The 27,053-nt window shown below is 47.6% G+C and overlaps 10 protein-coding genes across 10 annotated transcripts; 5 read left to right on the forward strand and 5 right to left on the reverse strand.

Annotated features, from left to right (window-relative positions):
• Positions 1–1,324: 1,324 nt before the first annotated feature.
• Positions 1,325–2,547, reverse strand: SPPG_06835 (uncharacterized protein). Its single transcript, XM_016755030.1, has 4 exons — positions 2,496–2,547; positions 2,326–2,393; positions 2,099–2,270; positions 1,325–2,031 (listed from the first exon to the last, which is right to left on the reverse strand). The coding sequence occupies exons 2-4, from the start codon at positions 2,384–2,386 to the stop codon at positions 1,728–1,730; spliced, it is 537 nt and encodes a 178-aa protein (XP_016605878.1). The 5' UTR covers positions 2,387–2,393; positions 2,496–2,547; the 3' UTR covers positions 1,325–1,727.
• A 938-nt stretch (positions 2,548–3,485) lies between these two features.
• Positions 3,486–3,932, forward strand: SPPG_09411 (uncharacterized protein; the record flags this gene model as incomplete). Its single annotated transcript, XM_016757574.1, has 2 exons — positions 3,486–3,686; positions 3,752–3,932. The coding sequence occupies 2 exons, from the start codon at positions 3,486–3,488 to the stop codon at positions 3,836–3,838; spliced, it is 288 nt and encodes a 95-aa protein (XP_016605879.1). The 3' UTR covers positions 3,839–3,932.
• SPPG_06836 (uncharacterized protein) lies at positions 3,911–5,813 on the reverse strand (the record flags this gene model as incomplete). Its single annotated transcript, XM_016755031.1, has 13 exons — positions 3,911–3,957; positions 4,016–4,119; positions 4,174–4,311; positions 4,362–4,466; positions 4,519–4,693; positions 4,744–4,862; positions 4,920–5,009; positions 5,064–5,072; positions 5,130–5,172; positions 5,259–5,366; positions 5,417–5,570; positions 5,620–5,646; positions 5,697–5,813. The coding sequence occupies 13 exons, from the start codon at positions 5,811–5,813 to the stop codon at positions 3,911–3,913; spliced, it is 1,236 nt and encodes a 411-aa protein (XP_016605880.1).
• Positions 5,814–5,880: 67 nt separating this feature from the next.
• Positions 5,881–9,593, forward strand: SPPG_06837 (RNA-binding ribosome biosynthesis protein MAK21). Its single transcript, XM_016755032.1, has 6 exons — positions 5,881–6,455; positions 6,514–7,011; positions 7,077–7,684; positions 7,742–8,261; positions 8,319–8,711; positions 8,762–9,593. The coding sequence occupies exons 1-6, from the start codon at positions 5,904–5,906 to the stop codon at positions 9,515–9,517; spliced, it is 3,327 nt and encodes a 1,108-aa protein (XP_016605881.1). The 5' UTR covers positions 5,881–5,903; the 3' UTR covers positions 9,518–9,593.
• On the reverse strand, positions 9,557–11,155 carry SPPG_06838 (uncharacterized protein). The gene has a single exon (XM_016755033.1). It carries the CDS (start codon positions 10,812–10,814, stop codon positions 9,708–9,710), a length of 1,107 nt encoding a protein of 368 aa, XP_016605882.1. The 5' UTR covers positions 10,815–11,155; the 3' UTR covers positions 9,557–9,707.
• Positions 11,156–11,514: 359 nt separating this feature from the next.
• Positions 11,515–15,074, forward strand: SPPG_06839 (uncharacterized protein). Its single transcript, XM_016755034.1, has 17 exons — positions 11,515–12,000; positions 12,064–12,152; positions 12,216–12,349; positions 12,404–12,463; positions 12,523–12,653; positions 12,708–12,926; positions 13,000–13,122; positions 13,197–13,232; positions 13,299–13,402; positions 13,457–13,564; positions 13,624–13,729; positions 13,803–13,886; positions 13,953–14,038; positions 14,104–14,311; positions 14,383–14,676; positions 14,740–14,870; positions 14,956–15,074. The coding sequence occupies exons 1-17, from the start codon at positions 11,617–11,619 to the stop codon at positions 15,020–15,022; spliced, it is 2,364 nt and encodes a 787-aa protein (XP_016605883.1). The 5' UTR covers positions 11,515–11,616; the 3' UTR covers positions 15,023–15,074.
• A 135-nt stretch (positions 15,075–15,209) lies between these two features.
• SPPG_06840 (uncharacterized protein) lies at positions 15,210–17,164 on the forward strand. Its single transcript, XM_016755035.1, has 7 exons — positions 15,210–15,336; positions 15,419–15,487; positions 15,566–15,715; positions 15,775–15,849; positions 15,910–16,191; positions 16,267–16,700; positions 16,779–17,164. The coding sequence occupies exons 1-7, from the start codon at positions 15,291–15,293 to the stop codon at positions 16,989–16,991; spliced, it is 1,269 nt and encodes a 422-aa protein (XP_016605884.1). The 5' UTR covers positions 15,210–15,290; the 3' UTR covers positions 16,992–17,164.
• SPPG_06841 (uncharacterized protein) lies at positions 17,042–18,863 on the reverse strand (the record flags this gene model as incomplete). Its single annotated transcript, XM_016755036.1, has 1 exon — positions 17,042–18,863. One exon carries the CDS (start codon positions 18,861–18,863, stop codon positions 17,217–17,219), a length of 1,647 nt encoding a protein of 548 aa, XP_016605885.1. The 3' UTR covers positions 17,042–17,216.
• Positions 18,864–19,341: 478 nt separating this feature from the next.
• On the forward strand, positions 19,342–25,205 carry SPPG_06842 (phospholipid-translocating P-type ATPase, flippase). Its single transcript, XM_016755037.1, has 12 exons — positions 19,342–20,101; positions 20,205–21,384; positions 21,454–22,148; positions 22,222–22,478; positions 22,545–22,609; positions 22,677–23,041; positions 23,106–23,253; positions 23,318–23,391; positions 23,466–23,548; positions 23,616–25,012; positions 25,080–25,087; positions 25,185–25,205. Exons 1-10 carry the CDS (start codon positions 19,821–19,823, stop codon positions 24,812–24,814), a joined length of 4,347 nt encoding a protein of 1,448 aa, XP_016605886.1. The 5' UTR covers positions 19,342–19,820; the 3' UTR covers positions 24,815–25,012; positions 25,080–25,087; positions 25,185–25,205.
• On the reverse strand, positions 24,886–26,895 carry SPPG_06843 (uncharacterized protein). Its single transcript, XM_016755038.1, has 10 exons — positions 26,812–26,895; positions 26,675–26,726; positions 26,377–26,607; positions 26,229–26,307; positions 26,127–26,161; positions 25,967–26,057; positions 25,829–25,891; positions 25,231–25,761; positions 25,142–25,163; positions 24,886–25,073 (listed from the first exon to the last, which is right to left on the reverse strand). The coding sequence occupies exons 1-10, from the start codon at positions 26,841–26,843 to the stop codon at positions 25,025–25,027; spliced, it is 1,185 nt and encodes a 394-aa protein (XP_016605887.1). The 5' UTR covers positions 26,844–26,895; the 3' UTR covers positions 24,886–25,024.
• Positions 26,896–27,053: the final 158 nt, after the last annotated feature.

Here is a 27,053-nt window from a genome sequence, read left to right on the forward strand (position 1 = left end):
AGAGTCCAGGGTGGAATTAGGCGGAGGGAGGGGGACGCAACACTGGGCACATCCTTGCGGACGAATGCACTCACGGGCAGAGACAAGCAGGAGCAGCTGGACAGCGCTGCAGGCTACCGAATCTTGTTCATTTCTCCGTCAATCTTCAAATATCTCGAAACATATAAACACAATGCAATTCGGAACGCACTAGTTCTCATACACATGGATGTCCTCTTCAGTCTCACTCGCTGTTGCTCACAAATGTTTTAAAAACACAAATGTATTGGGGGACACCGACCACACTACACTGTTGCACACTCTTGCACACGCAAACACATTCGAAAAGCATTTGGGAATATCGCTTGCTCTTTTTTTTTGTCGCTCTGACACTTGCACTCTTTCCTTACCCGCTTCTCGTTATTTTACAGCCAGAATTCAAGTTTGTTGGTGCTGGAGGCAGTGCAGCGCTTGTCGCTCCTTTTCCGTCCCATGATTCTCGACATTCCTACTCACATATGGATAACTATGTTCATTATGACCCGTCGGTATGGCATCATCAGTATCCATTACTCGTCAGTGGGCATTTTGTGAAAAGCATAACTCACCAGTCGATGGACGACCGCCCTGACTGCTCTTTGGGCTTCGGATTCACAGGACCAGCGTCAATGTACCTGCACATTCATATCGTGCTGCAGAATGAGCTTTGCGTACAATTGTTTGCTCTAATGGATGGCGTCCTTACATGCTCCTCGGACTCGTGTCGTTCATGCTGTCTCGAAAGGCTGCTGGGTACAGGTCTGCGTTTTTGTCGGCTGGTAGAGATTTGCTCATCATTTTATTTTGTTTTATGATATTTGAACAAAAAGTTTTGAGATACAGGCAATAATGGCCCTTTGCGACTGACTGGATAGCGTTTCTGGGTTATGGCTTGCGTTTACCTTTCGCTGCAGATGTCACATGCTTTTAACCATTATGACGTCCGGATCAGGGCTGACCCGACGCACACAGCAGGGTCGTTGCTGAGGGTTACCCAGTTGCCCACAATCAGGAATTCAGGGTCAACAAGACCAAGGTATGCTATTCAATGGAGAGGCGCACACGTTGGCATCAAGAAAATCGGGCTTTGGGGTTACCCGTCATGTTACAGCGATAGTTGGTCCTCATCCACTTTCATATATAACATGGTATTTGGTGATAGCAGATTAGAGTCCGCTCAGACAATACTATGTATGCTCGAGAGCCACGCAAAGGGATATTCATCACTTGACCTTCATGATGGCTATTCGGCAAACTCGGTTATCTCCAGTGGCTGGTATCTCTGCCAGGGATTCATTATTTCAAGGCCCTTACATCTACTAGTCGCATTGCAATATGCCCTACCACATTGCATACACAAACAGCGTCGGCTCAGCAATATTACAATAATGATATTTAAAATTTCGATTATCCTACAAGATGCCTGCCTTTGCATTGGCAGTTATCATTCCGTTTGCACTATTCAATTTGCGTACGTCGACAGCCGTACACGAAGATGCAAGCTTGTATTAGGTTGTTCCCCTTGACCACCCGCAGCAGGAGGCGTGATTATCGTCTGATTCTTGCCTGGTGACCTTTTCACCACTACGTGCTTTCCGCCGTTGCCGGGTCAAGACCCCAAAATCTCTTCCCTGAGGACTGAGGGTTGATCAGCTTCAAGTCGAAAATAGTATATTGTGTCAAAGCGCTGTGGTTGGGGTTGCCCACGACTACGCAAGGTCGTCACTCCCATCCGTTAATCTCTGCAGCTCGACCGCATCCCCCCCATTCGAAGTGCTCTGCCTCTTTTTCGTTCCCGCCAGCGTGATCGGCTCCATCTCCCTCTGCATGCACAAATACTCGCCCCCTAACGACAAAACAACCAGTGTACACAAGAAACAAAACCACCAGAAAAAGGATTTGGGGAGCGATCGGCTGTACAGAGTCGTTATGACAATGTGCAGAATGTGGAGCGTACAGCTAAAGTCGAGGCAGAGTTTGGCCCGCTGAACAATTATCAAGAGGTAGTAGCTCCTATCCCAACAAACCAAACACTCGTAAGTTTAAAAGGTGGCCGTGCAGATTCTGCCCATCAACATACCCCAACCCCGCATTCATCAAATTCGCTAGAAATAAACTCCACCCCAACACAGTATCTGTCCGCAGCTCGTCGTGCATCAAAACATGATTCAACGTCACGGGCGATCCCGTCAACAATTCGAGCACAAAGACAATCAGCGATGCAGAGAGGTAATATGTTGACTGTAGTGCCACTAATATCGAATGTTTAATGTTTCCTTACAACTGCAACGGTACGCTGGAACGTACCTATCTGCGCGGAAATAAGGATAGGATCAAACGTTGAGGTACGGAACGAGGCACTGGACATGTTGTCACTTGAAAGTGACGAAAGTTAGCAGAAACTCTTTCACACCGGTTGTCATGCACGATCCCCCCTTCCCCCCAGCTCAAAAAACCACAGTAGAAAAAAGACTCACACATGCTCCAAACAAAACCCCGGCCAACCTCGCAAAAGAAGCACAGTCGACGTTCGCTGCCATCCATTGTGCGCAGCAACGCCGGTCGCAGTTTGTCACGTGTTGCTTGGTCATCAAGTCCCGCACGCAAGTTCAGTTGGGTTTTTGGCTTTCCTTAAAACCCACCAGTCGCCCCCGCCGACAGCAAACTCGCAATGCTCCGTGGATAGCAAAGACAATATGTTACGCAGACTACTATGCTTTAAGCGTTAGGATGGGTGGCATCCATTGAGGCTCGTTTCAACACGTTAGGCACTATCCACATTTGAATCATGCATGCCTGTTCAGCCACTACGCACTCTTTACTTTACTCCGGACACATCCACGGGATTGACTGTGCATCATCTACCTACATGGCACTTCGTCGCTTTCGGCGAATGTCACAATACACTTCACAGGTGAATCAGCGTGAAAGGGGACAGTTGGGTAGTGTAATCCTTTATTCTGGACTTAACGTTGGATCATCGAATACGGCCCTGTGTCTGGTAGGCGTTCCGTAAGCGATTTGACGTGCTGGTATCGGTTCTCGTATCGGTTGTCGTACGACCTTCTCATCGTGTAGCAAGTTGTTGTCGAGTTTTGTTCACCCCAAATATCAAAGAGTAAATGTCATCTCGTGTACTGGTACTGGTTGGAAAGATTGCAAGTTTAATTTAATGGATATCTCACAGAGATAACTTTACTAGCTCCAAGAGTGTTCATAACGTCCGAATAGCCATAACAAATCTCAATGTAACATTAATAAAATAAACAATAACATATCCCAATTGCATTCCCAACTCAACTACCAAGGCCGTGACCAAATGACCATAGCTCTCCTTCATAGGTGGCCTGCACACCCACCCTAAAATAAAAAACGTCACACTTGCATCACCACCTCTTCAACTGCCAAAGCATATAAATATATCCCCCACTCATCTCTTCCTCCTGTCCATACAAAATAACGCAACCATGAACCAAGACACAACAACCCGCATGAACGAGCTCGGCAAAGCTCACTCCACGCGCTCTCCCGCACGCGACACGACCACTGGTGCAACAGCATACGAGAGCAACTGGGTATCAGACGAATCCTTTACAAGTCAAACCATCGTTAATGGAAAACAGGATCAGAGTGGGTGGCATTCTCATTCGGAGGGTGTCGCCGATCCAGTAAGTTGGCCGCGCTTTGGTTAGCAACCTTAAGTGATGGATTTTTAAGCGAGCACACTTGACAGGACGGAACACCCCAAACAACAACCTCGTACACGGAAGAATTGGGAAAAGATGGATGGCATGAACAACAGAGGAGGATTCAAGAATAGATTCAATCATTATTAAATCGAGCCGTTTATCCCATTGTATAAAAAAAAATCATCACCATTCACATATATTTATTAGACTTTAAGAATTTGTTGCAGAATCTTCCGTTGTCCATCGTTTCCTAAAAAAAAAGCTGATGAGCGTTAAGATAACACACTTGCACTACACAGAGATCTCACCTTTGTCCAACATCCTTATCACATCCTCAACCCATTCTTCACACTCCCGCGCAACAATCCCCTCCAACAAACGTACAACCCGTCCAAAGTACAAATCACATTCCCTAGTCTACTTTAGAAAATCTTGCCATCTAAAAGACAGTAAGCAACACACTTACCTGTACCGCCCAAACACTGCCTCCACGAGCAAACACCACGGAACGCTTTGTAGTTCCTGCAAATCATCTACAGCCGCCCAGCGGACGAGAGTCCCGAGGATATCCAGAATATATAATACGGTGGTCGTTTCCTTTCGGCTGTACTATAGTTAGGTCATTGTCGAATGCATTGGCCATTATTGACGTACCCTGAACGGATAATCTCATCCACAACACGACCCAATTCCCCGACATGTTGCAAAACTATTGGCAAGATATCGGGACACAGTGGTGGACACCCTTCCCTCTTCACACTTTATTCTGTCAACCCATCATCCAAAATCCGTACACTGCATTCATACTTACCTATTCATGACCAATCCACACAAAACCCTCACACACTCTGGCCGCCGTTCCATCACCCGTTCCAACAAAAACCGGGCGTTAAACCCCGTGAAAAGCATATAGCCAAATGGATTTCCAGCAGCCTCATCAACGACTCTCAGCAGTAGATCCGCAATTCCATCCAATGTCTGGTCATCTGCAGCTGTATGAGCATCATTCCTTTCTGGTAGGTGTGAAAAAACGTACCGGTGTCAAACATTTCACTCAATTGAGTTATATAGGTCCGGCACGCTTGTAGTCGGTTTGCATCCGTTTCAAATACAATAGAGAGAAAGCAGTCTGCAATGTTTGCATCGTGTGCATGGCTAGTAACTGTTCAATACGCTTAATACGCGGAAAATATACGATAGAACGTTACGTACCGGACCAGGATGGACATTGGGCTGGGCGTACCATGCAAAGTCCAATCCCCAACAGTCCGATCGTGCCGCAAAAGGTACAAAAAGAGCTTCCTGGGGGCACGTTAATATCGTTCATCGGCAAAGTTGTCTTGGACGATAACCAACCTGAAATACCTAAAAGCAAAGCTTGTAACCAACAACAGCCATTCAGGAAACGGATATCAAACTCACATGAATTCCTCATCCCCTTCAAATTCAGCCCACATGACTCGTACTAAAACGGTCCGCACAAGTCAAATTATTAACATGCCGGAAAAGACAGTACGAAGAAACGAAAAAAATCCCAGATGCGATACATACATATTCGCACCACCAACCACCCACTCAAAACATTTACATCAACCTTACAAAGCACATCCACAGCCCGTTTATCCGTCATGCTCCTCCGCACAAGACGCTCTAGCGTACCTAGTACTAATATCAATACATTGGACGAACAACGTATCTGTATACGCTACCTTTTGTATTTAGCCACCCGACAACACGCTCATCAACGATCGGATCAGCCAACTCCAAATACCGGTCCAATAACCCTTCGTCATCTACTCTTTTATCGGTAATGTACGCATCTAATATTAGAGGGGTCGGGACCGGGGGCGGTGGTACGCGCGGCTGCGGAAAGGGTTACCACAGTGTACACGAGATGGACTGAGGCACGTACGTTTGGGTAGGGTATGCGTGTTGGTGGCTTAACCAGTGTTAGCTTGGAATTGAAGAGATAGAGAAAGGGCTACTTACTGGTGACGATATTTGTGAGACTTGCAACATCTTGCAGATGGAAAGCGAGATCTGGGACAGGCGACGGAAGGACGTCCAAGTCCGATTCATGACTGTGCCGCACACTTGCTGCGCCATGATTGTTTTTTGTGTAAGCAATTGCAGCATTGCTTTTTGGGCTTTGCACTTCGAAACTGTGTTTATTTTTGACAAGCGTTGGTTCGAGACATGCCAGCACAAAAAGCCAAAGCAAAAAAGACGCCCCCGGTTTCCAAAAAATCAAAACGCTCCATCCTCTTACAGGAAATCCTCTCACTCGGCGGGGAGGAATCGGATCTCGCTGTTATCGCCGATGCACTGTCCGGGTCTGAAGCGGAAGATAATGGTGTGCAAACGAGACGAAAGGAGCGAAAGGAAGGAAAAGAGGAAGAGGATGAGGGAGCATTGTTGAAAGAGTTGATGGGCTTTATGAATGGTGTTGGGATTGATCCGAAGAAGAGTGTTGTTGAGGAAGTTGACGACGAGGAGGGTGAAGGTGAGGATGGCGGTGAGGATGTAGATCAAAGTGAGGGACCCCAAGGAGGAGAACAAGAGGAGGAGGATGAGGACGCAGAAGAGGGAGACGAAGATGCGGAAGACGATCATGAGGATGACGAAGGAGCAGAGGAAGAAGGAAACGACCAGCTCAAGTACGGAAAAGAAGATGCAAATGAGGTCCGATCCATGGTGTCCCAATTGCTACAAGGCCAAACGGTTGACGATAAACTAAGCAAAAAAATGGCAAGTCTCACATTTCCCTCACCTTTATGGTACAGGATCTCATTCCGCACGTACATAGATCTTTGAACCGACAAGCCGCTGGTACGACCATCCACTCCCCCCCATCACCGGCAAACCCAACACCTCAGAATCCACCCTCCAAACCACGTACACTCGCGCCAAAACCCTCTGGACACAAGAAAGCGCCGAATATACATCCCTCAAATCCCGATCAGCCGACAAGGACTTTATTTCCACTGTGTTGAAGTCGGGTACTGTTACAGACAAAGTCTCGGCTTTAACGCTTTTGGTACAAGAGTCCCCGTTACATACCCTCCATCTCTTGCGTGACCAGCTTGTGAATGGGATGGCGAGGAAGAAGGCACGGAGGGAGGCGGTACTTGCTATGGATAGCGTCAAGGATTTGATGGTCGGTACATTACTGCCTGATAGAAAGCTGCGGTACTTCAGAGACCAGCCCTTGGATTCTCCACATGTCAAACCTGTGCATTTGGTGGCATGGTACTTTGAGGATGGGTTGAAGAAGACCTATTTTGAGTTTATTCAGCTTATTGAGGTATGTTGTGTATTCCACTTTTTAGCGTTTGTCATGACCTATATAAAGACATGATTGTATTTCAGGAATTGGCCAGGGACCCCCTCCTCCACATTAAAAACAAAATGATCCAATACATCTACGACCTCCTCTCCTCCAAACCCGAACAAGAGCAAAATCTCCTCTCCCTCCTCGTCAACAAAGTAGGCGACCAGGACCGGAAACTTGCTTCCAAATCCGCGCACCTCCTCTCGCAACTCTTGGCCACACACCCTGCCATGAAACTCGTCGTCATTAAAGAAGTCGAGCGACTCTTGTTTCGTCCCAATGTCACGGATCGAGCACGGTATTATGCTGTCACATTCTTGAATCAGATTGTGTTGAGTCACCGGGAGGCGGATGTAGCGGCTGCCAATCGTCTTGTGGATGTGTATTTTTCAGTTTTTGATGGGCTCGGCAAGCGGATGGAGGCTGCAAAGATGGAGACGGACATTAAGAGCAAGAATGGCAAGAATGGCAAGAAGAAAGGGAAAAAGGGAAACAAGAATGCTGGAAAAGGGGCGAAAAAAGCAGAGGTGGTTCCTCAAGATCCCGAGAGTATGACTCTGGCTGATGGTATCGACGCCAAAATGATGGCAGCCTTGTTGACTGGAGTCAACCGGGCCTTTCCATTTGCAAAGATTGAAGACGATGTGTAAGTAGTTTTTTATGACTCTTTGTTCTGTATACACGGGTCCTCACTCTCTACCAGGTTTGACAAACACATGAAAACGCTCTTCACCGTCTCCCACATTGGGACGTTCAACACCTCCATCCAGGCGCTGACACTCATCTTCCAAGTCCAATCTTCCCGCCAATCCCTCTCTGACCGCTTCTATCGAACCCTCTACGCCTCCCTCCTCGATCCCCGCCTTTACACCGCCTCCAAACAAGCCATGTACCTCAACCTCCTCTACCGGGCCCTAAAGGCCGACACGTCTCTTAATAGAGTCAAATCCTTTATTAAGCGCCTTGTACAAGTCTGCGCATACGTTCAGGTGCCATTTGTCTGTGCGGGATTGTTTTTGGTAGGCGAGGTGGCCAAAGTGCGTCCTGGAATTTGGGGGATGGTAAATCAGGCTGAAGAGGATGGTGATGTGGAAGTGTTTGTCGATGTGGATGAGGACGGTGAGGTATTCAAACCAGATGTAAAAAAAGTGACGCAAGGATATGACGGCAGAAAGAGGGATCCGCTATATTGTAATGCGGAAAAGACATGTTTGTGGGAATTGGTAAGCCTTTGCTGATGCGATACCTTTTTTTCCGAAAATGCCAACCCGTATTCCTAGACTGTCTTTTCTACCCACTTTCACCCAACTGTCTCACTCTACGCCAAAACGCTCCTCTCCGGCACACCGATCGCCCCTCCCCCTAATGCAACAAACTACGATCCCCTCCAAAACCACGCTCTCAGCCGTTTCCTCGACCGCTTTATTTTCAAGAACCCTAAAAAGGTTTCGACGGCCTACAAGGGCACATCCCTTATGCAACCTAGAGTCGCAGGCTTGAGTCTCTCTGGTCGCGAAGAGGAAGGCCACGAGCGGATTCTGAGTGCGGCCCGGAAAAGAGGCGTCGTCCTCGAGAATGAGGAAATTGGGAATAAACTCCCCTTGGATGACACACCCGTTAATATCGTTGCGCAAAAGTGGCTCGAGAATCCCGAATCTGTTCCAGTTGATGAGGTAACTTCAATCATGTTGTCTGCAACGTGCTCTGACTAACACGTCTCCAGGTCTTTTATTATCAATACTTTAAAGAAAAGGCTAGGGATACCAATAAGATCAAGAAAAAGAAGCAGGCAGTGGAAGAATTGGATGCTGCCGATGATGAGGACGAGGAAGAGATGGATGAAGACCTGGTTTGGGAGGCTATGCAAAAGAGTGCCGGATTTGATCCTGCTGGAGAGGATGAGGATGGTGATGAGGACTTGTTAGGTGATGAGGATGATGAGTTGAGTTTGGAAGATATAGACAGTGATGAGGATAATGTCGAAGGGGAGAATGATGAGGACGATCATGATTTGGACGACGTATACAAAGCCATGGATGGCATCGACGCGGCTTCAGGTTCCTTGTCTGACAATGCCTCTGGCGACGACGACGATGATGAAATGGCCAAATGGGCCCAAGACTCAAACGAAGACACCAACATTCCCTCTGGCGACGATGAGTACGATGACGATGATGACGATGCCTCGTTTGCAAACATGATAACAGCGGAAGAAGCGTCCGACTCTGAATCTAAGAAACCCAAAAAGCCCACACACCTCTCCACCAAAGCCCGCGCACTCGGATACAAGGGCACGTATTTCGACACAAAATCTGCGTTTGCCTTTGCGGATGCTGATGAGTTTTTGGAATTGATTGAGCGAGAGGATGGGTTGGATACTGGTGACGGTGCAGCTGCTCCTGTGAGTAAACGTAAGGGTGAAAAGAGGAAGCGAGAGAGTGCATCCATGGGTCAGGGGAAGAAAAAGAGGGTTAGATAGGTGTATGCCTGTTTTGTATCATACATGTTGAGTGCATAGCTCGTAGCTCATATTTAAATAGACAATTCAAGCATGAGTTGTTTAGGTGCGCTAATCATTGATATGTGTACGGGCAATATTTGCACGGCACGGCAGCCCTCTACAGCCAATGGTTAGACATGTATTTCACCCAACGTCTAGCACGCATCTTCTATGAACCTTCCCCCGTCCCTCGCACCGACGAGCGACGCCCCTTTTTCACTGCCGACCCAGCATCCGACACCACAATCGTCGGTGCTGACGCATCGGATATCATGCGCAACTTTCTAAATAACTCTTTCGCAGGTCCCAAATTCCAGACTGAGCCCTCCGGGGTATGCACAAACGGAAACGTGTGGTGCCTCTCTCGATTAAATCGGGTCGACAAGAGACTAGATTGATGTTGCGGGACACTTGTTCTATGCGCGTAGGTGGTTATTTCCTTTCGTCCTATACCGCCGTGTAGAGGTGTCGAGGGCGTCCAAGGGCGATAGGTCTGTACCGGAGGATTGATCGGATCAGGAGCACTCCATGGAATTTGCTCAGAGTAACAAGAACTCGTCTCCTCGGGATGCATCAAGGAAGCCGACACGAAGTGCTGGTCCAAGAGAATCGTACGTGGATGTGATGAAACCACTGGTTCCTCTTTTTCCTCATCGTCCATGGAGTGAATGTATCCTTGTTGATACAGGTACCTCGTTATGGGCGACGGAGGATAGGACGCAGCCGTGCTCTTAAATCCACCCCGTCTTTGTACAATGCCCTTCATTTCCTCTTTCCACATCTGGACGCCTAGATCAACTGTAGGCGGGATGGACATGACGGGACTGTCCTCGTCATCGGACGATACCCATCCCAAAGACTTTTTGCAGGCGGCTGTAATGAGGTTCAGCATATGGTCCTTGTTGGGTTGTGGGGACGTTGCGGGTCGCGTGGGGCGACGACGGGTACGTGGACGTCGTAGGTCTCCTTTACGTTCCTCTTGAAGCTTTTGGTGAACATCTACTTTGGGTCTCGCCTTTTTTATTGTCATCATTTTAACCTCAAGCTCACATCCGCCTGCTACTTCCCCCTCTCCATCGCCCGGTTCTGCCGCAACAGGAACGTACTCAGCCTTGGATAGCCGCCTGGGAGGACCCGGCAAATGCCCCGAAAATGACCGCGTACGAATCGGAGACCTTTGTCGTGATGGCTTGTTGTCTTCGGCCTCGGACGCTGTCGACCGTGGGGAGGCGACTTGGGATTTGTTAATGATGGAATGGGGAGAGGTTTTGGGCATTTCTGCATGTGCGTGTATAGAAAGTAATAAACTTGGTTTCTAAAGCAATAACCTGGCTATCCATAACCCAGTCAATCAACACCAAGAGGCAAACAGCACGAAAAAACCAAAGAACCACGCCATCCAACCCCACAACAGTGCAACAAAACAAAACTACCGACAAAACACCCTCCACACGCCAAACCCAACGTATTGACTTATCCTCATGACACCCTCGTGTCTGGCGTGTGCCTCGTTTTCATTAGATTAGTTGAAACTACCCTCTCGTCAACATCCCCCAACCCGCACAAGAAGATTGAGGCACAAACCCTCATCTTTCGATCGGAGAGATTACGTAACGGTCAAGCTGATGATTTTCATTTTTGTTACGGGAGCATTGCCTACGGTTCGCTGCGACGGCTTTTCGATTCTTACGCTGGGTTGATGGTTTTGTTAGATGTGCTGCTCCTTTGTTCTTGGCAGGGTTGCTGGGGTGTTTATGTCATATATTGGGCGCCCATGCCGGTTGAACTCCATGGACGATCAACACAAGGATGGGTGGAATGGCAGTGTATGGAGATAATGCCCACAGGATCTTTTGGTTAGATTTCTGAAAAACAAGAAAACGACTTTGGTCAGTACGTTCTTCTTTTGTTGGCAAGTGCAGGTTCAAAAGATCTATCATGACATGCGCGCGACGCGTCCTTCCAAAGCGCAGCAGCAGCAACACACCAGTCCTTCTTGTGCCGTAAACCAGTGTTGAAAACAACAACGGCCCCAGTTCAGAATTTCCAACCCGCTCCCGTCCAGAACTTGCTGTGCAATGAGCGCAACTGGCCGATCCGCTCCATCCGCCGCACCCCAACCAAAACCACGTACGGACGAGACAACCGAAAGCATCATTTTAGGATGGGAAGACGACACAGATGATATAACCAACCCACACTCCCCTCGCCCCAAAAAACCAAAAATCCGCAATCTTCCCTCCCAACCTTTATCCTTTACTGAACCAACAATGTCCTTCTCAGCCAGCACAACAAGCGCATATCGCACACAAGACCACGTTGCGGAATTACAGCGACACGTGGAAGTCTTGAAGATTGAGAAGAGGGAGGTGGAGCTTGAGAGCGATGCCCGTGTGCGAGGTCTCGAAGGACAGTTGAGGGAGTTGAGAGGCGTCGTGCAGGATTTGGAACGTCAGGTTCATGTAAGGCAGATACTTGATATCCCCAGTCATTCATCAGAGTTCAATAATGAACGTGGATGGTAGGTTCTTACGGACGAGTTGGAGGTCAAAAATCTATTGCTTCGCAATGCCGAAATTCCCATAGCCCAATCTACTGAGCAAGCGTCAGATCGGTAAATACTCGTCGAATATGTAATGGATTGACCATGACATGCTCACTTAATCCCCCGAAAAAGACCTCAGATTAGTATCTCAGTCCTCACAGAGAACGCACGTTTGCGTGCAGAGTGCAGTGCACTAAAAAAAGCCTTGGAAAAGAGTGCAAAACCACAATCGGTATCGTTTACTAATGAGCAGAGCTCAGGGCAAAGTATGTGTGAGTGTAGTACGACACTTGGACTGGGAAACTGATGCTGGAATCTAGTAGCGGAAGAGGTGAACCGCCTCTTGAGCAAGGCTCCACAAAGGTCGGCCCGTGTCCCATGTACGTAAGTTGTTTTCTCCTGCCCGCCGGAACTGGACAGTCTCTTATTACTTCAGCAGCTCCTGTCCGTCAACATGTGCGTCGAGTTGATCAGACTTGTCAAACGGACACGATAAACCTCCACAAGTGCTCCCACCAGTCACAAGCCGCTCTCGTAGATAAACTGACCGCCGAACTGAATGCCGAAAAGGTTGATTCTCATTCCGACAGTCTTATCCTCTATCCGCATTAAAATGCTCTGCAGTCTCAATCTAGAAAGAACGCAAAGGAATTGGATGATATGAAATTCCTTCTGAAGGATTCACAGCAAGAACTCAAAAATCTCCAACAAAAGTATCACATCCTCTCTGTTCGAGCTGAATCCGCATTGACAGCAGAGCAAAACCTGCGTAATGCATTATCGGAGCATAAAGACATGCTAAACAAATACGAGGACCAGATTGTGGAAGGTGATTCGCAGGTGGTATGTCACCCATAACTTTAGGCAATATATCCATCATCAACATTGTGGACTGCTCACAACGACCCATGAGCAGAAACACTACAAGACGGAACTGGATCGTCTCAGCGCTGAGTACAAACGGTACAAAGCTGCACAAAAGTTGGTGAACGAATCGAACGATAAAAACATTGAACACTTGAAAGAGCTCCTGAAAAAGGTGTGGTCGGACCGTATCATCGCGGCATCGCTGTCAGCTGCGGTGGGAATTGACAGTTTCCTTGTCTCTCTTAGGCGCTTGAAAGGCCCACCTCATCTACTGAGAATAAGGTAATCCCCGACCGCGTCCTAATCAATACTCAAAGCTCAAAAGCCTCATTTTATCCACCCCTCAAGGATGTACTACTGTCGCCATCCATCGCTGCAGAACTCAAAATGTACCGAGATGGCTACGAAGGCGAGATTGCACTGCTCCAGACCCAATTACGGACCTTGACTCTGTGAGTATCCTAATGTCCCTTAATACCACGAAATCAAATATTTATAATGCGTAGCGAAAAGGACGAAATCGAGAAGCGATTGCAAATTTCACAGCAGGAGGTAGAACGTTTACGCCAGGAGGCGATGCGAGCAAGAAAATTGGATCAAGATGCTCTGGCATTGTAGGTTCCACATCATTGGATATAGAACGTTCCATGTGGTAATTTCCCCTCTACCTTAGAAACTTAAAAGTTGAAGAAACACTACGAAAGTTTGCCAAAGTCAAGCTCGAGCTCGTCAAGGAACGCAGCTTTTCTCACGCGTTGCAACATCAGATTGAAGACCTGGTATGCTGTCAGCTACGTATACCGTCGAGCTTTGGTCGTGGCATGGGCTCATTGGACAATGCCTCTTTTTCAGACAACTGCACAAGAGACCAACACGAGGATCCGAAAAAAGAAGGAGCATCTGATTTCGAACATGAGAGCCGAAATCACGCGGAAGGTATGTAGAGTAGGACATGTGTGGGAAAGCAGTGATTTATTCACTGTTGCACATCAACAAGGATAGAATGCTCTTATCAAAGAATCACAAACGGAGCTGCACAAGCTCACGACCTCCTTCAAGGAACTGGAGCAAAAGCACAAGGCTCTTGGGTAAGGTGCTCCCATATTGGCCTTTTCGTTACCGAATGGTGTGGATTTACCAAATGATCAAATAGTTCATCACAAACGAGCAAAGATGCGATGATTTCAAACTTGAAAGCCAAGAACGACACTCTTGCGCATCAAATTGAAGCGATGAGCAAAGAACGCGAACATGTGGCGGATAGTAAAATGAAAGAGGTGGAGCGCAAGTGGAAAATGGAATTGAAGCGAAAGGGGGAGATGGCTGATTCCTGGAAATCCCGATGGGAACAAGTATCAAAGGTTTTTTGTCGTATTCAACCGTCGTCCCCATGCTTCCCCATCCGACACCTCCTTACCAGTGTGATTTTTAGGAACTCGAAACGTTGCGCAAACACACGCAGACCTTCATCTCACCTAAACAGCACACAAGCACCATTGAGTCCCTGCATCTTGCGACAAAACGCCTACAAACAGCAGAAGAACGCGCCCAGCAATGGCAACACAAGCATGAGCAGCTTCAGCGTGCTTTGGAACGCATCGTCGAGAATCTCGTGCATCAGAAAACTCTAGGAGGCGGGAGTTTGTATGAATTGCCACCAGTGGGTGACACAGATTCTACTATGGACCCAGCTGTTTTGGAGAAAGCAAAAGAAATATCAAAACGAGTATGTAAAAATCTGCGTATCATACTGCTTGTCTACAGTCGTTGATCAATCATTCCTTCACAGATTCTTAACGTAGATTACGACAATATCATGGCACCATCTACAACGATGAGTCAAGACTCTGGAATTGATATACTGTCCGTATTTGACTCCAATGACCTACGAATGTCGTATGTACAGAGAATGAAAGAATTGTAAGTCCTAGTATTCGTTCACGGACCCATCGATTGGACATTTGAGTTTAATCTGAAAGCACTTTTTCTGCCAATCATGGATCAGATTTTTGAGGCCGCAATTTGAAGAAGAGTTGGTGGGACTCGTATCTGAGGTCGTCGCTGGGTCTTAGATTATTTTATACTATATACATGTATATGAAAGGTTCATTCAAATATCTTGCTCCATACGTGTGTCTTTTGTTAAAGAAAATGATGGCTGGCTGCGCTGCGCTGCTGCGCACGGACTGTTTTGCTTACGTAGCGTGGAGCCGCGTACTCATCCAGACGCGGGTTAACACAATCTTTTGACTTTGACAGGCTCAAATTGACACCTTTTGCTTTTTGAGCAAACTTGGACAACATCACAGCCTTATAGCAAATTTGGGATATATCGCAATCATGCCTCCAGCACGGCTACGGAAGGCTACCACCATGGAGGTAGACGGTGAGCACACCTCGTCACACTTGCGGCTGCGCCTTTAGTCAACAAGTTGAGCTTAACAAGGTCACCATGTGTGTTTATGCAGATCTTAGTACCGCAATGGCAATATGCTCTATTGAACCAGGGCATCTCGCGGGAATGGCTACTGCAGCCGGTAAGTCGCTAGAAAACGGCTTCCAACACCTGTCACTCGTTGAAACATTCAAACTCATGTGTCGCACTGATTATTTAGAGCCGATTGACTTTGAATCTGATTCGGACGATGACTCGTATGTTCCTGACAGTAGAGACTCTGAAGAGGATTCTTCTCTTGAGGAAGATGAAGGTGACGAAGAGTACCGTGATGGCGATGATTATGACGATCTCATGGAGGATGATTGCAGTATGTAATGCTGGGCTGATGCTGACTGCGGACAAGCAGTGCTGACAGTTGGTTCTTAGAACTTCTCCTCCAGGAATCACAAAACATGAATACCGCAAGTTATCACATCGACGACGATGACGACGATGACAATGGTACCACGTTTCGTTTGCAGGTGTACGCCTTCTCTGTTTCTTATCATTAACATAATACAGTTTCAGAATACTGTCCCAGCGACACTGAGGAAGAAATTCGTCCTTGTCCTAAACCTTGGAAGATCCGAGCACACAACGCGGTTGCCCAGCTGAGCCAGCTTTACAATCTCCCGCCCACCACCCCACTTACTCACTGGATCGCGCGCATGAGAAAGTACAATAGGCATGAACACAGATGGATGGATAAAGGCCCAGTAGTGCTTTACATTCCCCCTGGACGCCCTGATTGGCTGTGCGCGAACTATCTCTACGGGATGAAAAGTATTGCACTGAATATGAAGAGTATGTCTCGTCGTTTCTGTGCATGTACCTTAGTGCACCAGATTGTAACACTATTTTATTAACTTTTTTCGCTAGTTCCGGAGCATTGGGCGCGCTATCAGTCTTTCAGCGGCAAGTACGCACTCTTTTCAACTTGCGGCCACAATGGGATTTTCCGATCCACGTGGAAATATCACCTTGTTCCCATTACTTCCCTCATTCCCAACCAGCTCCTGGAACGCTTTGCCGACGCCGAACCTGATAGACACATGGTTATGCACTATGTTCACAAAGTTGTTCCTGTCCAACAACGTACACCAACAACTGTATTACTCCGGTTTGTCGATGTTTCTGGTAGTAAAAGCGGCGAAGATGTATGCGCCGATTTTCAAAGGAGGATGCATGAGAATGTGGAATGGGTTCGAAGAATGGCTTTTGAAGAGAGGTACAACAGCTTTACTCTGCCGCAAAATGTATGGGGAGTGGAAAGGGTGTCCATTTACGGAGCGTGTGCAGAGTTTGTTGAAAAGGTAGGTATGAGCTTTAATGACAAAGCAGTCCTTATCGCTCTGATGTGTTAATGATGTGTTGACTTTGTGACAAAACAGCTCGCACTCACCGGTCTTAAATGGAACCCGGTAGAGGCACTCGAGCAAACAACTTGCACATTCTGTAGTGCCACCCTTGCATTTGATAATCCTTCCATAGACCCCGTCATCGCCCATAAACAACACAAAGATGCCATGCGATGCCGATGTCCTTTTGTATATGCTCCCGGCGAGATCCCTGCACCCACCCTCCCTGTGTACACTCTAAGATGAATTGGTAATGCTATGGCTGGTGATTATCATGTGGATAGATGGGATATTGTGGATATCTTGTTATTTTGTGGATATGCTCTTTCTTACGGGCAAGGGCACAGCGACAACACCGTTGTTCTCGCTTTGCGGCCAACAGGGCCAGGTATTATAATACAGCTCTTATGTACACACACTACTTTACAGTTTTACAACATGCCATTTTTGGGTATACCATCCCGAAGACTCTTAGGGCATCATTGACCCACCAAATAAAAATTCGTCGTCATTCTCCCCCTCGACGGAATTCTGATGTATTCCCAATCCGAGCACTTCATGTACCTCATGCCCACGGACAATTTCCGGGCCTCCCCTCGGGAGAAAATAGCTCATTTCCTGCTCTTCTACTATGAATTCTTGTTCACCACGCGGAGAAGAGTCGGTTGGAAAGAGATGGGAAATCAACGATGAGTAGTTTATCGCTTTGGACCAATTCCTGGTCTGTTGAAGTGTGTGCCACCTGTCTCCGTAGTTGGGCATCGCTATACGGTTGTCTACCACAGAGGTAATCTGAGTAGAGCGAATATTACTTTGAGCTCCTTGATCCGCATGCTGAGGTACAGAGGTTGCGGGAGTGTCCGTCACAGGGTTCCATAGCAGAGACTCTTCCGCTGCGGCTTTCAAAGCGGCTAGTTGAGCTGGACCGATCATGTCAAGGAGATCATCCTCGCTCATCGAATCATCCTCTGAATCTTCCAACCCTTCATAGTCGCTGCTCAACCAATCAATATCCAGGGCATCTTCATCCGATTCAACTTGCTCTTCTTCCTGATCGCTTTCTTCTGCCATCTCCCCTATTGAACCATATAGCCACCTAGATACCCATGTTACCCAACCAGTGCTAGTGGAGTTGGTCGGAGGCGCGCTCCTCGCCCTCCCATGGTGCCTTTTGGCTAAATCCGCCTTCTGCCGGGCCGCACGTTCACGACGACGACGATTCCATAGTAAGAGTTCAACCTCAAAGAGATCTAGTTGAGTGCTACCTCTTGCACGGTACAAAGGATGGTCGATTGGCGGGGGCATGGATGGCAGCGGGGCGGGTGGTGCGGCGTCACTCTTTTTGGGGGTATGACTGATTGTGGACTCCCATCCCGGCCCCAGAAGACGGGAGTAGATGACATTGATATCCACGCCTCGGTTAGGAGTCCTGGTACTCTTTGATTGCCTTCTACGAGCTCTGGGTGTCCCACATTTTGAATTATTTCCATTGCTTCGCAAGGACTGCCTTCGCGCTACACTGTTTGCTCCGCCAATCGCTTCTTCTAACATCAATCGCCTCTTCCTTTTGGCTTCTGATGTAGGTCCAAAGAGAACGTCTGTAGTAGATCCCAAGCCGCTCAAGGTTGCCTGTGATCCACCGATATCAGTTGCACTACTGCCCCGTCTGCCAATCGAGGCGGCTGATGACCGACGCCGTATAAGATCTACGATCCGCTCATTACGCAATAATGCAACTTTTACATCATAGGCATCGTCAGTTGTCCCATTTTTGCGTATGACTATCGGCTCCACAGTACTAAAGCGTCTCATAGCAGTCGTTTGGGTCGGTGCCTCATTCACTTCCTGTCGTTGCGTCTTTAAATGCATCTTTTTAAGCAATTTTTTAATCATTGCAGGCTTTGCTTTTCCGGTCAGATTGTTCTGTGGTTTGGTCAAAGCAGTCAAATCAACGACGGTGTTGTCTTGCCCATTTTGACGCTTATTGGCTCCTCCACGGTGCGTGAACCACCTTGGCTTTTGCCCTTGTGATGGCAGTGCATTTGAAAGGGAAGACGTATGAAGGTAATTGTCTGGGATGTGAGATTGGAGCATGGGCTGTTGTTGGTAGTTTGGCATGGTTCTCTTGGCACTTGGACACACTGGAGAGCTTGCTCTAGAAACGCTGGGGTCGGAAGGTTTACGTAAGCAACCAGCCTCGATTACGTTTCAAAAGGCACCAAACTGTCCTGTGTGTTTTTCTTTTTTTCAGGCCTGCCTGCTGTCAGTGTGGGGAATGTCCAACTCCCGGCCAATGGCCACACCATGCTGAGCCTTGGGGTGCATCATATCCACAAAAAGATTAGAAAAAAAAGGGATGGTTTTTATACTTGATGATGATGATTATTGCTTTCAACCGACATGAATGCATGCAAAACATTGATTATCTGCATAATCCATGGCGAGCAAATACTCTCGATAGCATGTCAGATGAGTCCCAACAGCCAGCAAAGCAGGAAACAAGAAAGAATGCAAAACGCAAGTTGACACTTGTTCAAACGATGACACGTGCATGTGTGATGTGTGTGTGATATGCCCAAAAGGTGTTCCATTTCACACCTTTTTTTGACTTCCGCAGCCCAGTTTCAAACTCGGAAATTGCGCATTAAAAAGAAATTCTGCCAGTGCGCAGTAAACACTCGCCCAAAAAACAACTGCTGAATGGAATTTACCAACACACAAGCGTAGGGCATGTCAATTATTTACGGAAATATTTGATTAAAAAAGACGTTTTTGTATCGTTTTGGCTTGGGAGACCCTCAACCCAGCAATGTGGGCACAGTCGTGCGAAACGTGTGGTGGCCCTTGATGAGTTGGGATGATGACTTTCTAGTTTTTGTTTTGCGATAAAACCTCCGATCACGCCGAGATTCGTGAAAGCGATTTTACGGTTTGAAGAGTATAGCGGTTCAGGAGCTCCTGAACATTTTAAAGGAATTCCCTGTTGTCGTCGTTTAAGCGTCGCTACGGGAAGCAGACTCAGACAGACTCTCGAGGGCCCAGCCTTTTACGGCTCAAGGTTGACGAGGGAAAATCATGTCACAAAAGCCCTCTGCTGTCCATCAACCTCGTCTCATCGTCGCCAATCTTTTACGGGCATTGGGGTTTCCCGTCCCATCTGCTGCACCACCACAACCGCCACCACCGAAACCAAAGCGACGAATATATGTCAACATACCTCTTCCTCCCGTCGAGTGCGACCACCTTGGCCGTCCGCACCAACATTGGACAGGCAACAAGGTTCGCACCTCAAAGTATACGCCCTTGACATTTGTCCCAAAGAATTTGGCAGAGCAATTTAGACGTCTGGCGAATGTGTAAGTGACAAGAAATGTCATCAGAGAGAAACGTGGCCCCCAGTTGGTCCTCTCTCTCTCGGCTTTAGCGTATTCACATATGCCAATGATATTCATCCCTTAGCTATTTCCTTATGACCGTGATTCTTCAAATATTCCCCATGTTCGGCGTTGCTTCTCCAATACTTGCCGCGATGCCCCTGATCGTCATCCTGACAGTGACTGGGATTAAGGATGGGTTCGAAGACTGGAAACGACACAAGACTGACAATATGGTCAACAATTCAATGACATGGACATTGAAAGGAAATTGGAAGAATGTAAACAGACCTCAAGCAAAGAAATCATGGTTGAACTTTGGGCGAAGGGTGGCGCCATGTGAATGCGGGCCCGGGACGGAGGACCCGCTATGTGCAAATTGTGCAAAGAAAGCAAAACCGAAAATCATACCGACTTTCGACTTCCAACCTTCAAACGGACGTGCCTCTTTGACGACCATTGAGCCCCCGGAAGAAATGACACAAGGATGGGCTCGAACACCTTGGAAGGACCTTCATGTCGGCGATTTTGTCCTTTTAACAAGCGACAACCGCATTCCGGCCGACATTCTGATCCTGTCCACATCCGACTCACACGGGGTGTGTTTTGTGGAGACAAAGGGTCTCGATGGGGAAACGAATCTCAAATCCCGCGAGGCCTTGAAGGAAACTCTTTTCATCAAAACGGCGGCTGACTGTCATACTGGGCAGTTTATCATTGAATCTGAGGCACCCAACATGAATTTGTACAGCTACAGCGGGGCGCTTGTCATCCCGCCTCCTTGCGCAACTCTCAAACCAGTTCACGCCCAGCGGCGGTTATCCCATAAACCGAGTATGATCAACGCGCTGGATCTCTTTGACGGCAGCCGCTCCGTTCCCATCAACATTCAAAACATTCTCCTCCGTGGTTCAATCCTCCGGAACAGTGCATGGGTGATTGGCGTAGTACTCTCAACCGGCATAGACACGAAGGTGCTCTTAAACGCTGGCTACACACCATCAAAGCGAAGTAGAATCGAACGGCTCATGAATCCCCAGGTTGCAATGAATTTTGCAATTTTGCTTGTGATGTGTGTGATTTGTGCCGGGATGGTCACCGCAATCATGAATGGGTGGCTGAAGGATAAGCCTCCATGGGTTACAGCAGGACACGATAACGCTAGAGTATCCGGGTTCTTTACCTTTTGGGCGAGTATGATTATGCTGCAAAATGTAGTGCCCATTTCTTTGTATATCACCATTGAAGGCGTGAAGACCATCCAGGTAGGTGTCTGAGATATGCATTTTGACCAGCCTTGCTTCCAAAGAATTATGCTGATAGCCGCATTCCAGGCATATTTCATCTACAGCGATATTGACATTTACCATGAAGAAACGGACGACCCGTGTGTCCCTAAATCCTGGAATATTGCAGATGACCTCGGACAGATCGAATACCTGTTCTCTGACAAGACGGGTACCTTGACCCAGAACAAGATGGAATTTATGCGATGCAGTATCGCGGGTGTTCCATACGGGCAAGGTTATACGGATGTAACAGCAGATCGCGAAGGGCTGGATCCTTCAAGTCGAGCTCAAAAAATGTCTGAGATGTCTCTCGAGATGCGCAAGACCACGAGCGCCATTTACAAGAACCCTCACGTGGAACCCGACACCCCGCTTAGCTTTGTGGACCCTAACATTTGGAGCGATTATAACACTGTGGATGGCCGATCGGTTATTCGAAACTTTTTTACGCTGCTCGCCCTGTGTCATACTGTCCTGCCACCAAAGCGCACAAACAACAGCGTGATAGAATATGCGGCCCAATCTCCCGACGAGCAAGCATTAGTCACAGGGGCCAAAAACTGCGGCTTCACTTTTTTGGACCGAAAATTGGACGAAGTAACCATTGACGTCCTCGGAGAGATCAGAAAGTACAGGGTGTTGAATATCCTGGAATTTACCAGCTCAAGGAAAAGAATGTCGGTCATAGTGAAGGATGAGCGTGATGGAAAGATTTGGCTGCTCTGTAAAGGGGCGGACAGGTTTGTGAAATTGGATGCTTCTTCACCAGTATATCGCAGTCGGTGACTCATACGTCATTTTCACAATTCTTAGTGTAATATACGAGCGCCTCGCACCAGGCCAGAGCATAATGTGCGAACAAACGTTGGTGCACCTCGAACTCTTTGCCAATGAAGGGCTCCGTACCCTGTGTCTGGCGCAGCGCGTGATCCCGGAATCTGAATACATTTCTTGGGCTGAGCGGTACCATAAGGCTGCTTGCACGCTGGTGGATAGGGAAAGGGAGATGGAGATGGTTGGAGAAGAAATCGAAAAGGAATTGGAATTGTTGGGTGCGACTGCAATTGAAGGTACGCGCTTTACCGTCAAGGAGCAGTAACGTTCACGGAGCTTAATGTAATCCGATGTGTGAATAGATAAATTGCAGGAGCAAGTTCCTGAATGCATTGCCTTGTTGCGACAAGCCGGGATTAAAGTTTGGGTACGTAATCATACAAAGTCGTCGTTAAACGTCAATGGCAAAGCTAACCAGTGTCCTATCGCAACAGGTCCTAACCGGGGATAAGCTCGAAACAGCCATCAACATCTCATTGGCTTCCAATCTCCTTACTTCAAACCAAACGCTCATTGTACTGAAAGCTCATACGCCGCAAACCATCTTCTCCCAGCTCCGGGAAACTCTTGCCGAACATTCGGCAAACACAAATGTGGCACTCATTATTGATGGTGATTCCCTTCGGCATGCACTGTCTAAACCGGAAGGACAAGATCTACTTCTTCGGTTGTGCATGATATGCCAAAGCGTTGTCTGCTGTCGAGTGAGTCCAAAGCAAAAGGCACAGGTTGTTAGGTTGGTTAAACGGGGTGTTGGAGCCATGTGCGCTAGTATTGGAGACGGCGCGAACGACGTTAGGTTTGTACCGGCTTCTACTGATTTCTGATCGCCCTACCCGGTTATTTACCTATCGCGTGAACAGCATGATTCAAGAAGCGCACGTCGGCATTGGCATTTCGGGACAGGAAGGCCTTCAAGCAGCCATGGCTGCAGACTATGTCATTGCACAGTTCAAATTTTTGTCAAAGCTGTTACTTGTGCACGGTCATTGGAGTTATTATCGAGTTGCGGTGGGTATTTAAAGTTCACCCAACATTTTCTGGAGCTGGTGACTGAGAAGCTATTTTGCTATAGGAAACTGTAATGAATTTCTTTTACAAGAACTTGGTATGGGTCTTTTCATTGTTCTGGTATCAATTCTTTAGCGGGTAAGAATGAATGAATTCCGTAGATGGCAGGCACCATTTTTTCTGATTAGCGAGCTGGTCTCTTCTCCACTCAGGTTCAGCGCGGAAATCCTGTTTGACTACACCTACCTGATGTTCTTCAACCTCCTTTTCACTTCACTCCCTACTCTCATTCTGGGTATGCAAACGGAGAGTCGCACATGGCCAAAGAACCAACTTTCTGATAATCCTGATATATTTTATAGGTGTATTTGACCAGGATATCTCTGCACCCTACGCACTGTCCATTCCCCAGCTTTACGAACGAGGCATTCGACAAGAATTGTTTACCACAAGACGTTTCTTGTTGACGGTCTTCGATGCACTTTACCAATCGAGCGTCTGCTTCTTTTTTGCCTATGCCCTAACGGTAGAATCAACTTGGGACTCATCCGGATACGGTGTCGATAAACGAGCTATGGGCACAATGGTTGCCATGTCTGCGATTATTACGGTCAACCTGGGCGTAGGAATGAACATTCGAAATTGGACATGGCTTGTTTTTGTGGTCATATTCGGAAGCACCGCATTGTTTGTTGTTTATGTTCCTATCTGGAGTGTACTTCCTTCCAGTACGCTCAAAGGAGTAGTGACACATGCCTATGGAAATGCTTCATTTTGGCTGGGCGTCATTCTTTCCGTAGTGGTGTGCCTGTTACCGAGGATTGTCTGGCGATTGGGAAAAAGTATGATCGATCCACCTGATTTGGATCTGATACGCGAAAGGCAAAAGTATCGGCTAGGAACACCTCCGAGACTTGTCAGAGTGCACGAACACGCGGAAAAGGAGGAAAGTGTCCAAAATGGTACAGCCAAAATCGATTTGGAAATGACTGAAGTTCGAAGACGAGTTTCGAGTGTGCGCCATAGGCCTAGCAAGGTTCTTACAAATGCAATTCCAGAAGAACCAGAACCAGGAGAAAAGGAAGAACACCCGCACGGGGACGAAGACGAAGCAGAACTCGTCAGTCCCTACCCCCTATCACCCATATACCCGACAGTCCCACCAACGTCTCCTACGCAGGCAGAGGCACCGGCTACACCGTCCCCCGTTCGTAGCCGCCGGCCCATCTCCGCGCCAATACCACGTATTACCACCAGCGGTCTTCCCCGAGCAAACCACGCAGACCGCTCCTTGTCAGCCTTTATCACACCGGAACCACATCATACTTCCCTCATCTTCATGGACTCGCGTACTACATCCCGAAACACTGGATACGCATTCTCGTTTGACGAAGGAGTTGTTTCACGGGATGTGGTTGGGGCGTTTTCAACAAGTGGTCTGTGTGAAATGCGGGACAAGGACGAAGAAGATGACACGGAGGATGAGGAGATACCCAAGATTTTGTCTGGCCGCAAGGCATGTGCCTCGGACGGAGAGTTATGGAAGGAAACTCGACGCTAAGATGTATCACAAGAACAGTCTATAGTAGCTATCATATGAAATTTTGTTTGGAACTATGACACTTGTACAGTCAATTGATGATTATCTTACAATGTAGTAACATGTCTTTTGTTTACAGCCGTGCTATGCTGCTTCGTATATTCTTTGTTCTACGCTCAGAAATTATTTAAAGATAATATTATACAATTATAAAAGATGGTGCGTGCAGCGCTAGAATCCAACAGCAGGTTGTCGTCGGGGTCGTGTCTTATTCCAATTTCTATAGGAAATAGGGTGAGCAATTTCGCATCAATATTATGAACATTTTTCAATCATCGCAGCCCTTACTTGTTAGGATAGCTTGCTGATCCTAAATCCAATGAATTATTAGACTGGTATAATCAAGACATAAGGGAATGACGAAAAAAAAGACTCACCAATAGTGTCCATTCTCGGCACAAAGCTCCCATATTTAGTCGCCAACTCGCTTCCAGTATGACGACCCCCAAGCCTTCGAGGAATTGCCCAGTCCGGTGGTGGACTAATATTGGGCACATCAAGCGGTGGAAGGTGATTGTGCGGCTGTTGTTGAGGTTCGGATCGTCGTACTTGGCGGGGTTCAGGATTGGTTGGTAGGGGTGGAAGACGAGGTGGATGCTGGAGCTCCTTTGGTGGCGAGTGAAGAGTGTTTGATTCTGTTGGTGGTTCCGGCGTGGTGGATTTTGGTGGTTGCGGAGTGGGAAGATTGACCGGATGTGACAGATTGGGAACGTTTCCGGGCAATTGCGGGCGGACATGGTGACCATCCCTGGTGATAGCCTCTCTTGAATACCCTCTTCGACATCGATAGTCTTTTACATGCCAAGATCCATTTGTGATCGGGTTGGCATCGGATCTGCCTGTTTGTTTCCCGTTTGGAAGAGGCTTCGTGGCATGTGGTGGAGTGTTGATGACTCGTCCGGTTCTGTCTTGTTGGCGGAGGGTCGAGAGTATTAGTTGCAAGGCCCTCGCCCGTGTGGATGGATAGTCACATACCCGGCTGTAAGGAACCCAGTCCATATTCTTTATACACTACAAAGTTGTTGACCTGTGGAATATCTACGAAATTGACAGGGTTCGGTCATTCAATGCGTATACCAAGACGCAATCTGTGTCAAACAAAACTCTACTCACATTCGTAAAGTCCATAATGCTTTTTTAAGAAGGCTAGCAAGCGAGGAGAAGGGCGGTCATACGCAAGATGGCCTGGTCTTTGCATTTCAATCTGAGTAGCATCACGAACATGAGGTACACTGACAGCGACTGGATTACCAACCAATAGGTCCTACTCTACCATTAACATATAGTCAAATAGGCGCTTCCCATATCCTATGGAAAATAGACGTTAAGGAGCTAAGCTATTCCGCACAAGGAGATTAATCCGCTTGCTACTAACCTTTCCGTTGGTAGGCCTCGTGGACATAAATGTCAAGAACACATAGCGGACTAATCTGAAGATGTCGGCCAAATTCATCCTTGAGATACAAATGTCACCAATTACTTTCGCAACATTCGCAATCTCCTACAATGTTTTTCCAACATACCATCACGAATAAATTTTTTACTCCAAGCTTGATCATGCCTACGACCTTTGTGTTCGTCCGTCCAGTCATCATCGCGTGCGGCTCTCCAAATGGATCTGAAGTCCCCAGGACGCCGCTCACAGCAGAGTTGGAACCCGCGCAAACCTCTTCATGCTTCATAATATAAATTCGATGATTGGGATTTGATTGAAGCTTGTCGGTTGTCGTCACTGGATGGCGGAGGCCTTGAGCCTGTCACGGTGGATTGTTAACTCTTACAAGTTTTTGGAGAAGCAGTTGCTCGACCAAGAGATGCTACTTTTGCGCTGGCCACTCCGAGTTCGTCAATTATTTCAATTACTCGTTCTAATCTAAAGAGTGCCATGTGATGCTTAGAACCCGCCGACTCGTCATGGCGCTTTTGGGTGTGATGCATCGGCCATCCCCTTGACTTACATGGTCGGATTTCGGGGTAATGTCTCAGACATGAAAACTGAGATAGGCTTTCTAAGCACAGTGGAAGCATCGAATTTAAATTCCATGATGCAATCTAAAGGTTGACAGTTGGCAGCCGCCAAGTGACAACCAGTATGTTATGGGCGGGATTTGGGCTGACGTGATCACAACAAAAACCTTCAACCTAGGGTGCGTGACGGGATTCGAACCCTTGATATTTGGGTTGCCATCCCAACAACGAC

The sequence above is a fragment of the Spizellomyces punctatus genome (genome assembly GCF_000182565.1).
Source record: "Spizellomyces punctatus DAOM BR117 chromosome Unknown supercont1.13, whole genome shotgun sequence".
Taxonomy (NCBI): Eukaryota; Fungi; Chytridiomycota; class Chytridiomycetes; order Spizellomycetales; family Spizellomycetaceae; genus Spizellomyces; species Spizellomyces punctatus.